Source organism: Anomalospiza imberbis, chromosome 27 (genome assembly GCF_031753505.1).
Source record: "Anomalospiza imberbis isolate Cuckoo-Finch-1a 21T00152 chromosome 27, ASM3175350v1, whole genome shotgun sequence".
NCBI classification, from domain to species: Eukaryota; Metazoa; Chordata; class Aves; order Passeriformes; family Viduidae; genus Anomalospiza; species Anomalospiza imberbis.
The window spans coordinates 98,125-111,717 of NC_089707.1; the positions used below are offsets into that span (position 1 = coordinate 98,125).

Consider the following 13,593-nt stretch of genomic DNA (forward strand, 5'->3'; position numbering starts at 1 on the left):
ACTGCTGTAAGGCAGCAGAGCTGGTCACAATTACCCTCCCCTTGAATAGCTGCTGCTCGGTACAGGAAACACAACGCGGGGCTCAGGGTGTTTTGTTTGCTTGTTTGCTGACACAGGTTTTAATGTAATTCCCATGTACATTTTGATACGACAGTCTTACATATATCTTTTGAGACACATGGGCATTATCTGGTTTTGCCTGTCACTGGCTTACTAAGGCTTAAAGCATAGAGCTATGTCAGGGTTTTGCTTTGGCTAACTGTATCTTGCTGGGCAGGGCCTGAACTCAACCCATTGCCAATTCTGTTGGGATGCACAGCAATATTTCTGCCTTCACTATAAACATTTACGCAAAGCTTCTAGCTAAAAATAAAATCTGCATCAGTAAATAGTTGCTGAATTTTTTAGAAAGCTGTAGGTGATTGTGTACCATCAAACCCCAAAGCAAGCATGCTTACTCAATATTTCTGAGTCTTCATGCACCATCAATTGCATTTTAGGTAAAACATTTCAAAGTGAGACTCAGCATTGACACCATAAAGCCTGGGACCAGGAAATAATGCCTGTTTTTGCAGAAGGAGGCTGTGCGGGCCAAGACACCTTTATTAATTTTCCTTGTGAACAAGCTGCTGACAAGAAACAGCTTTACGGTGCAAGGGTTTTTGAAAAGAGTAGTTTAAATCTGAGTATCTCAACAATGTAAAAAGGTTCCAGATCCAAAATGCAGTTCACTTACTTGAAAGTCCCCAGACCTTGTGATGCAGAAACAATTGTGTGGTGGATACTAAGGAATCTGCCATGTTCCTGTTGAAGCATGGCAAGAGTAGGGGGTGCAGCAACTGGTCTGTTCATTGGTAAGAACCACCATAACCCTAAGGAGGAAAAAAGAAAACCAAAATGCAAGAAGGCATGAGCAGACAATCCAGGGAGATCAAGATGCAGTGGCACAGCTTATCATTAGCCCTTTTCAACTGCCAGAAAAGTAATCACAGATGTTACTTCAACTGGCTATCAGGAAAAGGGAAATCATCCTCTGCCCCAACAGCATCAGTCTTCAGTGATGGTTAACAACAGAAAACAGGGGAAGACTTGTTCTTGATTGCCAGTGAAAAGTGCGTTTCATGAAAATAGAGGCAACATGTACTGTCTTGCTATTTGAATACTAAATTTCAAAGTTGACTTTGTGCTATAACCTGGGTTTCTGTTTTCAATTCATGCTATGTCAAATGCTTCTTCCCCTTTCATTTTCTTTTAGGTAATGCATTTTAGATCCTTAACCTACAAAAGAGCAAGCATGCAAGTCAGAAATTATCTATCAGCAAACTATTTATAAAGGAAATAGAACAATTTGGGGAATTTAACGTGAAAGTGACCTGGTGACTACCAAATCCCAACCTTGCTGGACAAGAACATACCATATGTTTCAATAAGAAAATAAAACTCAACTTTCACACTAAAGGCTTAAATGATTAAAAAACATCCAAAGGGGGAAAAAAAAAAAGATATGGTTACAGTATGAGTACTTCAGAATTACACACAAAAAGCCACATTTTTGCTTTTATTTGTGGTGGAACAGAATACAATAACCTTCAGCCCAAACTACTCAAGGCTGGCATTATTACCTTTTTCTTCATGCTGCAAGACTTCAGAATATGGAACAGGGACAGGAAGGGTTTAGAAGTTAAACTTTCTATTTAAGGCCATTAATCCAGCAAGATTTAAAAAAATGTCCTCAACTTTAAGCATGAAGAGTTGCATTGACTTCAGTAAGATTATTCACATACAGTTAAGTCACGCAAGTGCTTAAATGGCTTGTTGAATCAAGCCATTAAATGAGAGCTGCTTTATTATACAGATTTATTTTAATGGGTGGCAGCGCTCATTACATGAGCCTATTTTATTCTTCCAAGGGCTAACAGCTGTTTTGTCATTAACTTTTCTGAAGGTGTAACCTGTATGCCTCCTGCACTTTACTGTAACCACAGAAACAAAATTTTCTAAGAAAAATTGTATGCAACATCTATTATATATAGTGGCTTAGCTCTCCCTTAAATAGTAACAGAAAAGAACAGTACAAAACAATAGTTTCACTTTTTCAACACACAAGAGCATCTTATTGAAAAACTAAAATAAAAAAGTCTCACCACAATATAAATCCCCAAAAAATAATAATGAAGTGGGAAGAAAAAAGGAGTTAGCAAAACGTCCTGCAGACTCTAAAGTCTCTTATAGCATTAAAAAAGCTTTTCTGGTGAACAACGTTTTGTTTCTTTCTGTTTACAAAGCCACTAGACAGCAAACAATGGTGTCCACACCCACAACCAATGTTGGGATTAAACGGTAAAAACATAACCTGCCCCATCTACAATCCAAAAAAACAATAAAGGAACCCAAAAGGGCAGCCAGTGAGCATAGGAGCTGGTGAGGACCGGGTTTCTCTGCGTAAAGGGGAGTATGGGTTATAAAAGCAGAATTCAATTTGGAACCGCATCGAAAAGTTCTATCTTGGAGACCTGCAAGACATGAACTACTGAAGAAACAGCCAAAAGTTCCCAATGAAAAGCTGTGACAAGCTGTAATGTGCCATTTTAATTACAAGGAAGAGGGGAAATGGTTGGGGATGGTTGCATTTTGTGTTTTTGTTGTTTTGGGGGTTGGATTTTTTTTTTTTTTTTGCTCATCAATATGATGAGCTTTCAACGTCCCAAACCACATTCAGGTAGTTTCCAAGTCTGCTATTTTTTGTGTGGAATCTACTGATCCAGACCAAAACCCCAAACAAACAGAACAGAGATGCACAGTTCTTAAGTCCTGGAGCTTTCAAAACTGCCTGAAATAATCGCTGGCCTGGGGTATCCAGAGATGCCTGCAAGATGGTGTTCATAGCAGCCTTGCAAGCAGATCGGCTCACATCTGCTATGTGCTGCCAACGTTCTGCCCATCACCTTCATCGTTAGGACCTGAAACAAAAAAAGTAGTTCTTGGTCATAAGAAATATCTTTTGTTTCTTGCCTTGCAGTAAGAGACCCATCCCAAGTAGCCTACATAAGTCTCAGATTCAGGTGTTCAATGAGAGATGAGAACCATATAACTCCTCCTCCCCCACCTTGCATATGGCCTTCTCCAGACTAAGATTTGTCTACTGTAGAATTTTATGTTCTTGACTAATCTAGTTCAGGAATCCCAGCAGCATCCCAAAACCCAAAAGCTCACTTTCCAAGCTCTTCAATCTTTCCACTGCTTTTGTTCATATTAATTCCTCTTGTTTTCCCCTTTTGTGAATCAGGATGGAGGACTGTCAAAGGCTGGATGTTCCCAGCCACAAGAAAGCAAAGCACAGATGACTTCCAAGTTGAGATTACAAAAGGAACCCTTCCTCAAAATGAAGACTAGTATTTTTCTTAAATTATGGTCTCCTCATGCACAATAAAAAACATTACACTCTGCCCCTTTGTAAGCCTTCTACTTTCCAAACAGCTCTCTATTGAAAGGTCAGTCTGGATGCTGTCTACTGATCCTGAGTCATCTCAGGTTTTACGCAACTCCTGGCCATGATGAAGGCAAAAATGAAACTCAGAACCATCCTTAGAAATCCTGTAAATGATAAAAAGCACAGAAAACCTCTGCTAAACTGTGGTATCTCAGAGGCAGCACAGGGGCCTTTTACCAGTTTGGAGAAGAAGCAAGGAGTAGTTGCATTCAAAAAGGAAAGCCATGTAATATTCCTACTCCATAGACATACACAAAGAGCACAGACTGCTTTAAGAAATGACACAGAAAAAATGCATGGAAAACAGAAAACACCATTGTCTTTCTTACTTACCACTTCCAACTGATCCTGAAGGTGCAATGACATCATCATCATCACTGTCTTCCTCATTTGACTGTGTTACCTCTGGCTCAGGTGCTACATTCTTGACTTCTTGCTCTTGTTCCACTCTACTGCGCAAGGCCAAGATCCGATGGTGCAATGCAGCATACAACTGCCCTGTATCTTTAGAGCTTGCCTGCATTTTTTAATATACAGAAATAAGAAAAAGGTGCATGGAATTATAACACAATAAAACACAGCTGACATAATACACACCAGTCATGCCAAATTTCACAATATACTTTTTAGATTTCTCATGAAGTGTTTTTCAAACCAGTCAGAATGGGCTGTGGTACACACAGCAGGACATTAGATACAGAGAATGCTGGTAGTAAGAGTATGTTCCTCTGCTTCGTTCCAACTTTCTCTGGCTAACATACACAGTATTTGCTGATCTCATATAGCCTTCTTCACACAGAAATCACATACCTTTCCTGACACCTCCCAAAAGCTCATATTAAAAAGACTTTCAATTAAAATCTTGTAGATTTTTGCTGGCCTGTCAATAATTCAACTTCACACATTAGTTAATCATAATCAATCCAACTGTTTCATGAGACACTGGCATAAAATTTCAGTATGAGATATAATGAGAAAACTCAATGAACAGACAGGCAATTATTCAAAGTTTTTTTTGAATAGTCTCTGTTTCAGAGGGAAGCATTTTTGACAACCTGTCAAATTCTTTCATAAAAAATAGTTTCCCCAAATTCTTTCATAAAAAAATAGTTTACATCCACTCCATCTGACACTTGAATCTGTCAACTCTGTATCAGCAAAATTCTCCTTCAACAAGCTGAAATGAAAAAGTAATTCCAAACAAGACACTTTTTATCAATAGTAAAATCAAGAGTTAATAACCTTATGACAGATTAACTCAAAACTTTCAAAAACAGAAAAATATGGAGAAAAACTTATCCAATAATTTAACTTTTTTTCTTTGTCAATGCATATTTGGTATCATTAAGTTCAATTCTGGGATTCCAGATTCCAGCCCTACAAACCTAATGTCACAGGGAAAGCTGACCATTTGCTGATGCTCTCAATTTCTGATCCCTAGGAACACTAATTCTTTTGCCACATCTTGTGTAAAATCAGTGTAAATCAAAAGAATGTTCTCAGACCTCTCTAAATCTGTTAGTGCTTTAGCAGGCATTAGGGAATGACCTTTCTCCCTTACTGACTATATGATCAGATCCCGAGTCTTTTAGTAATTCTGATTGTGATTGCCATTCCCCATTTAGTAAGCACAAAAATCAGTTCTGCTGTCCTGTTACTGCTGTAATACTCTGCATCAAAGGAAAATAGAAGTTAAAATGTGTAAACCTTAAGTACTAATATGATGTTCTTGACAGTTTTAGTGTTTCCTTTTCAGTGGGCACCTATTCATCCTCCCACACTACAGACAATGACAGTTTTCCTGTGCTGAAAGTTCCACTAGATCCAATTTTGGTTAAACTACTGCATAAAATCTACTAAGAAAGGATTTATTAATAGATAAATAGATTCTGATTTTTTTTTAAATCAGAAAAGAATCGGCATGAAACACTGTAGTTAGAATCTCAGTATGTGTGGAACAGATCCCATGACTCCATGGGCAATGCTTTGAACAACATGGCTTCCCACAGTAGCCTTTGATGTGGCATTTGTTCAGAACTAGCAAGGCTTTTAAGACAAGGAAATCTGCCAATTGCCTTGTCTTTGGGGCAGCGGTGATGTTAAGACAATGTAGGGTGCAAAGAAAAATGGAATGCTACCTCAGCTACAGTTTAAGTAAGCACCAACTTTAGTAGGATGGTTAAGACATAAACAGTACTCACTGATATAAGAAAAACTTTAACTCCTTGGTCCTCTGTATCCATGGCAGTGATCCGGATACTCTTCTCACTGGCTTTATCGATCTGCATCTGAGCCCAGAGCTTGGTATTTAAGATTAACCTGAGACTCCCCTGAGTCCTCATCACTAAAGCCAAGTTACAAGATCAGTTAGGTGGAAAAAGACACATCAGGAAGCTCAAAATACTCAAGACACTTTCTACTGTACAAAGGTTTCAGTCTTTTTACAAATAAGCCCTCTTAGGCTTTTGTCACAACTGTAAATGAGAAGAATGTAGGCTTGTGCTGGTTTTGGCTGGGGTAGAGTTAACTTTCTTCCCAGACAATGCTATGGAACTGTATTTTGGGTTTGTGCTGAGCATACAGTTGTTAATAGAGAGAACAAACAGCTGATAATATAGAGATGTTTTTGTTATTTCTGAGTAGTGCTTGCACAGAGCCAAGGCCTTTTCTGCTTTTCATACTACTACACTGATAAGGACAGTGGGAGTATGTACTACGTCATGGTCATAGGTTGGAGACCGGTACAACAGAAATTACCGACAATCATGTGACAAATAGCTTGGTTTATTGTTTGATGTCCCCTTTTTTAGGGGGTTCCCATGCTTGGACAACTGATTGGTCAGGGTCTCTACACTGCCTAGCTCCTTGACCAATGATATGTCTGCATTCAGGATTGAATGGAATTGGCTGGGGTTCTTTGTTTGAGTTCAAATCTATCCTATCATTGCTCACCTAGGGACTTTACTTATTTTCTCCCACAAACTAGGCAAGCCGAATTGGATCTCTGTTTATAGCCATATTTATCTGTCCAGCTACATACCAGCTGTGCTGTGACAAGTATGTGGTAGGTTAGGGGCAGACACAGCTGGGACAGGTGACCCAAACTGACTAAAGGGATATTCCAGACCACAAAACACCATGCTCAGGATATAAAGCAGGGGGAAGAGGAGGAAGGGAGGATATTTAGAGTGATGGCATTTGTCCTCCCAAGTCACCATTACACATGATGGGATCCTGCTGTCCTGGAGATGGATGAACACCTGCTTGCCTACAGTAAGCACAGAATTAATTTATTTTGCTTTGTTTGCAATTTGCATGCGCCATTTTGCTTTCTTTATTGAACTGCCTTTATCTCAACCCAGGAGTTTTCTAACTTTTATACACTTCTAACTCTCTCCCTGATCCTGCTGGAGGGAGAGTGAGCAAGCGGCTGCAAGGGGCTTGGCTACTGGCTGGGCTTAAATTGCAACAAGGCTATTAAACATTATGAGTCACATCTAAAGCTATTTAGTCTGAAGCCTTATATGTTAATACATTAAAGTTCAGCAGTGGTATCTGAGCAGATAATCTCAGACTAATGCACATTCCTGCCAGCCTGAACAATCATGCACTATTCAGACTTCCCTTATCACAAGCAACCCATCCAAAACAGCCAGATCTGAATGATGTTACCATAAATTTCTAGGCAAATATTCTAGTTACTAAATATGGCTTGCTTTTACTGGGGGGAAAAAGTAACTGGAACATCTGCCACAATAGAAGGGCATGAATATACCCTCTCTGGAGGCAGTATTCACTAACCTAAGCAAAATGAAAGGTCCAAACTGCTACTGAGTTGCTGGAGCCAATACAAACTGAAATTAATGTTGCTGTGTGTCAAGGAAGAAACTTATGAAAATAGCATGACTGTAACCCAGTATCTCATTTCCCCTGGTTCCTCTTACCCAGTCGAGACTGTAATGTTCCATCATCTGTTGAGGCCATATCATTGAGTCTCAGGAGCCCTCGACCTCTTTCCACCCAGGACTGAGAGCTTTTATCAAATACAAACAGCTTGCACTGAATCTGTAACAGAAAATATCTCTATGGCATAGTGGCTGATTGAAGTAATAATATATTTCTTAGTCACCTACAGTTGATTAAAAAAATTAATATTTCATACTGGAATTTTTAATTGTTTATAGCTGTAGAAACCAAAACAATCATTCTCTCTTTTGCAATAAATTTCTCAAAATATGCTGTTTGTTTTCATGAAGTTTTATTAAAAGAAGCTATATATTCTTAAAGAATAAGAGGGTTCAAGATCAAAACAACAAGTAATTTTCAGGTAAGATATTAATTTTCACAGAGGAAACTTAATGTCATAAGAGACTGCCTTATATCAGTCAATTCTTTAAAAAGCCTTAGGTACACATTGCACCACTGAATATGTTATTTGTTGCTGGGAAGACCCAGCAAATATAATGAAAGCAAAGCAAAATTCTTCCTTTAAGGAAGCAAAGGATGAACAAACATGCTAGCTCATTATCAATTCATTATCAAAGCCTGAACCATACAAAGTCATTAATAACTGACGTTATTAACTGAGGGTTCAGAGGTTATAAAATTCAAAAGGTGTGCATGTATTTATTCCAACAGTAGGAATCCTGAAGGAGCTTGACCTACGAGCTCCCTTTTTCTTCCATGCCAAACATCTCTACTCTGTATCGCCCTCTCTAATCCAACTCCACTGTTACTGCTGAGGCTTTATACCTCAAACCATCACCCCTCAAGTTCCCCACACATGAGCATGCACTAAGTGCAAAAGATACTTCCATTTTCATTCCCTCCATTTCTGATCTTCTTCACGCCAAAACATCTAGCTCTGTATATTTCTGCAACATTAACAGTGTTCCATTTTTACAAGTCCCACTTGGATTTTAATGCATTACATTTCACAAGAAAAAAAGAATTAAAGTTAGGCAAGATGTCTGTTAAATTAAAACATATTAGTTGTATACTTAATAGAGGTCTTGACTTGCATGAATATGTTGTAATTTAACAACACAACTGCCAAAAGTTGTGGTTTTCCTAAGCGAAACAGGATTCTTATCTCTTCAGTTTCTTGTTCAATTATGTGAAGCATCCAGACATTTCTGAATTACATAGAAACAGAGATGTACCAGAAGAACCACTTAAAGACCATTTATGTGTGGTAAAAAGAAGTCCAAGAAGATAAACATTATAGAGTATCATTTTGTAAGGTAATGCAAGTGTAACTGATAGGCATTAGATACTGATAGTGCAACTGTTTGGTGTCAGAAGAATAGAGCATCATGTCTGTAAGAATAAAAAAGTTATCCTTGAAAATAACACAGTTTAAATGCTGAGAAACAAAATATCTCAAGGAAAAAAATCAAACTATAATTGGAGGATAAAGAGAGATGGGAAAAAATACATGTACCACTTCATTTTATATGAAAACCCTGCATGTTTTTCTTAAGGATATACAGGAGTTAGCAAGTATATTTAAGTTAATGAATAACTACAATGTTAAATATATCATTATTAAAATCAGCAGTCCAAGTCATGACCAAATATCCTTCTACAACATCACTAATTCAATTAAGTATCTCAAATCAAATTCCTAAGTGTTTGTGATATAGTTTCTGTTTTGCAAGAAACTAGACTACTGGCATAAATAGTCCATTCCAAGTTTTAGAAAATCTTCAGTAGTACAACAATTGAAGAACTTAAAAATATTTAATTAATTTAAATTTTTTTCAAGCAATTGTCTCACAGAAAATAGAAGCTTCTATGTGATGGATTCAGGAAAGTATGCTTAAGATACACCTGGATGGCTTATACACTAAAATTTATTCAGAAAGCAGAAATTAAAAAAAAATGGATAACAAGTTAATAAATAGGGATCTGATATAAATAGCTAAAGTTTGCATTTTAACACAAGAAAATACACTAGAGATATAGAGGAAGGCTGAATTGTAGGGAATCAGATGGTATGCATTCACTGGACATCTGTTACGTGGGGCCATTGGTCAGAGACAGGGACGACACAAACTCTCAGAGATCCAGGCGACAACAGCAATAGTTTATTATGGAGGCCTGCTTATATAGGGGGTTTGAAACTTCCTGGTTTGAACAGCTGATTGGTTGGGATCTCTCTCTGCCCAGACCTCTGGCCAGTGGTATGCTTGCATCTAAGCTTGAAAAGGGTTGGCTGAGGGTCCCCTGTATAGATTTAAATCCAGCCTATCTGTGGACTTGTTATTGTGACAGACATCCATATGAATCCCCACAAACTCAAAGCTCCTCTATCCGTTTCTTACCTGTAACACGTTACTTTCAGCTTCCTCCCCAGTAATCACTTCTACCTTCGCTAATAAACACTTCCTTGCTGTTGCTTTAGTATAGGCTGCTGCAGACTCTGCCAGTGATTCTGAAATATTATTAGCTGAACAACATTTTGAGAGTCTGAGAATGATTAGCATAAAATTATGTAAAATATACAAAAGTCTCACACCAAATTTTGAGACCTTTTGAAATGTATAGAAAACAGACTTTAACAAAACATGTAAAAAAGGATTGAAATTTAAAGCAGAAGATAAGGCTTGTCTTTTAATACTTGTTTTATAAGCATAACGAACAAAATAGATAAATTCTCAAGAAGTTTTGTCCCTACATGCAATAGTTCAAAACCTTTGCATGGACACCTCCTTATCTGTAGATGTTCCAGCAATACTGATACTCTTGCCAGCCATAGAGCTGTGCCTACACATGGACAGTGCATTTAATTTTCCACTTCCATTTGGGCTTGCAAACAGTTTATTGAAGAAAACCCACGGTTCCCAGAATTTCCATAATATCTTGACAATTTGAAGTCATAGAATCCAGAAAACAGTTCTGAGTTCAAGCAACATGTGGGGCACCCACTCAATGCAACACACATTTGACCCAGAAATTTAGTCACTTGAAATAAAACAGAATTGTTAAAAAAAAGTTTGCCACATTTCTCCTATGTTTTTTACCAAGTCCTATTCCCAGTTCTGTTAATTCCCTCTAATTTTATTCCATTGAAGATACTCCCACAACCACAGACTGACAATGAAAAAGAAAGCGCAGCCTGCACATGTTTATATCCGCAACTTCCACACTCAGCCTTGTAACTCTTGGTTACAGGAGACAGTAAAGGCAACATAAAAATCTTATGTTTTTGAAAAGTAACAGGATATTGAAAAATACAGTAATTTTAAAAGGGATTAACTACCATTATATATAATATTTTGTTTTTCACCTTTTTCTGGTGTGGCCTCTTGAGAAGACGATTCAGACCCAGACTCTGTAGCAGCACTCTCCTTATTACTCTCTGTACTACCTTCATTTGATTTTGGTGGACTCTATCACAGAAATAAGAGGAGGTAAACAGAAGAGAGAAAGCATACACCAATTCTGCTAAACAAGACTAGTGACCACTAGTGGGCAGCTTCAGTATTTATAAACCATATGGCAAAAAAAGAATCTAAGACAACATGCTTTCACAGTTAAAACTATCTTACTGTCAGCCAAGGAACTGAATGGAGTGCGACCTAAAAAACAGTTCAAATTATTTCCCTTGAACTGATACCAAATTTCAATCCTTATTTTGAAGCTTTTTGACTTGCTTTGTTCAACACAGCAAGTCAATTTCAGCTACAGGTACTCATGGCATAACTGACTGAACTCCTGCTTGGTAGTTAGACAGGTCTGAACACTCAGCATTAAACATTTCCATTTTGTTCCAGCACAGGAATAAAAACAACAGCAGGAAACAGTAAGGTACTAGAAGTTATTCCTTAGGTTGGTACATCGTAAACAGCATTTCCAGAATCATACCTCAGTCCTGAGGCAGCTCCTTTACTGCTGGGCTTGAAATTCCATCCTGGAGGGAGTCACATTACTGAACTGCTCTCAATTTTGAGGACAAACATAAAATACTGTCTAATACTTATACTCCAATAGCCATTTAAAGCAACAAGATGTGCCATAAAATGCTTGGGTACAAGAACCACATGCACTACGGAGAGGGCACTGAATCTCCTTACATTGAGAGCTTGAAAGGGAAATCCTGGAAAGTATTGCTGGGCATACAATAGCTCATAATGAACTTCCTGTGCTGCACTCAAAGTAAGTGACCTTCAAGGGAAACCACTGAAAAAAACCCACACTTAAGTGAGAAGTATAATTAAAGGCTCTCAAAATTCCTGAGTGAGAATGTATAACAAACTGCTGGCAAAATTACAATATATACATAGTGGATACTCACTAGGACTCGCTCACTCATGTTCTGTCCAAAAACAAACTTGTTGCTAGACGCATCTGCACTGTTCATAGAGTTCTCTACACTGAAAAAAAAAACAATAAATAAGCCAGGTTTTACAAGGCAGAAAATAAAACCTCTTTTATTTTCTACAAATAAAATTTCTCAGAAAGTGAGTGATTGTCACTGGCTTTAAGAAAGTAAGCACTGGTTGACACAAACCTAGGTAAAAATTAATCCAACTTAACACGAAAGCATATTCTAGTTTTACAGAACAAGAATTCTCTCAGAATGACAACAAACGATTTTGTCTCTGTAAAAATCTTCCCCTTCAGATAACTATTAACATACAAAACAATGCTGAATGCTAAGTGAGGGCTTATTGTCTAATCATATAACATACTTTTTTTTGAACACAAGTCTACATGCACAAACTTGAACTATTACACATCATAGGTCAATTCTCTCAGAAACGGAAAGAACAGAAACAAAAGCACTTGCAAGATCGTAACTGAAGCAAAGGTAGCAGGGATAAGTAATGCCTTTTATCAGTCTAGCTGCAATACAGACTCTCCAAGAAGTTTCACTATCAAATCTCAGCCTTTACTTCTTCCTTATAGAATAAACATCTCCCTCCCATTAGTATTTTTATTAACAGATTTTTAATCCTATTTAGGAAGGACATGAGTTTTGTTCTTTTACAGACTCAAAAGACTTAACAAGTCATTGTTCCTGTCCCTTCCCATCAGGCACACCTTTCTAAGACACCAGCTTGCTCACAAAGTGAACATACAAAAGCAGACCATTCTGAACCAAGCCTATGTGCATTTCACCAAGTTTGGAAAAGGGGGACTCACATCTCTATGATTCAAGTGAAACCAAACAAACCTTTAAATTGTACATGTAGAGTTGCTACTTCTTGTTAAGGAGATTCCTAGAAAAAAGGAGATCCTCAATGGAAGATAGCTTTACCTCCTAAGGGAATTAAATACCACAGTTCTGAGCTCCAAATGTTGACATGGAACTCATTGTGGCTTACCATTATCTGCCATGCCACCTAGCACATTTACAGTTTTTAAAGAACTGACAGTGTTACACAAAGGGAGGAGTTTCCTTTTACAAGCTGATTACCATAATGCTTTGCTGTCTCAGCTGAAAACTAGAGCCGACTCCCCTTAGAGAAACTATTGTTTTTAGGACAAGTACAAATCTAGGTTTCTTGCAACTGACTCATCATGAACAAATCTTCCCGAAGTAAAGAATGAAATGACAGTAGATGTGATATGAGTTGAAAAATATGAAAAAATATTCCAGTATTTGAAGATCACATACTAGCAGTTATTGTCTGCCAAATCTGATTGAACAAGTCTGACTGTGTCTATTGGAAAGACACCGATCTGGCATCAAGAGGGCAAAGGTGTTTTCTACCTCTCCAGCGCAACGTCTGAAAAGTTCAGCATCAAAAGTTCATTGACTGCAAAACTGCCTACTGCCTCCTTCATGGTGAACAACAGTATCTTAAAAATGCTGAATATAAGGACAAAGAAAGCATGTATTGGTGCTTTTCCTACAATTATTTCATTGCCTCAATCTGAATTTCAGCTTATGCCAGGAGCAGAGATGTTGGTCTGCTTCATCACTCTTGGTAGGATTTCCCCTCACATTTTTCCATGAATTCACAGCTGTATCTTCTGTTTTCTTATTCTTAACACTACTTCATTTTTGACCACTACTAAGGTAGCATCTTCAAAGAGATACAGATTTCATGTATCACAACCTTATCCTCAAGTGAAAGCTGTTAGCTCAGAGC

General features: G+C 37.8%; 1 protein-coding gene across 2 annotated transcripts in view; it reads right to left on the minus strand.

Annotated features, from left to right (window-relative positions):
* Positions 1-1,544: 1,544 nt before the first annotated feature.
* Positions 1,545-13,593, minus strand: part of RANBP3 (RAN binding protein 3) — a 58,793-nt gene continuing 46,744 nt past the window's right edge. For both annotated transcript variants that reach the window (XM_068173851.1, XM_068173852.1), the window contains 7 exons: positions 11,790-11,868; positions 10,782-10,884; positions 9,817-9,941; positions 7,435-7,555; positions 5,692-5,834; positions 3,824-4,007; positions 1,545-2,960 (listed from right to left, as the gene is read on the minus strand). In XM_068173851.1, the coding sequence (XP_068029952.1) occupies positions 2,917-2,960; positions 3,824-4,007; positions 5,692-5,834; positions 7,435-7,555; positions 9,817-9,941; positions 10,782-10,884; positions 11,790-11,868 (799 nt within the window). In that variant the 3' untranslated portion in view covers positions 1,545-2,916. The remainder of the gene's footprint in view (positions 2,961-3,823; positions 4,008-5,691; positions 5,835-7,434; positions 7,556-9,816; positions 9,942-10,781; positions 10,885-11,789; positions 11,869-13,593) is intronic.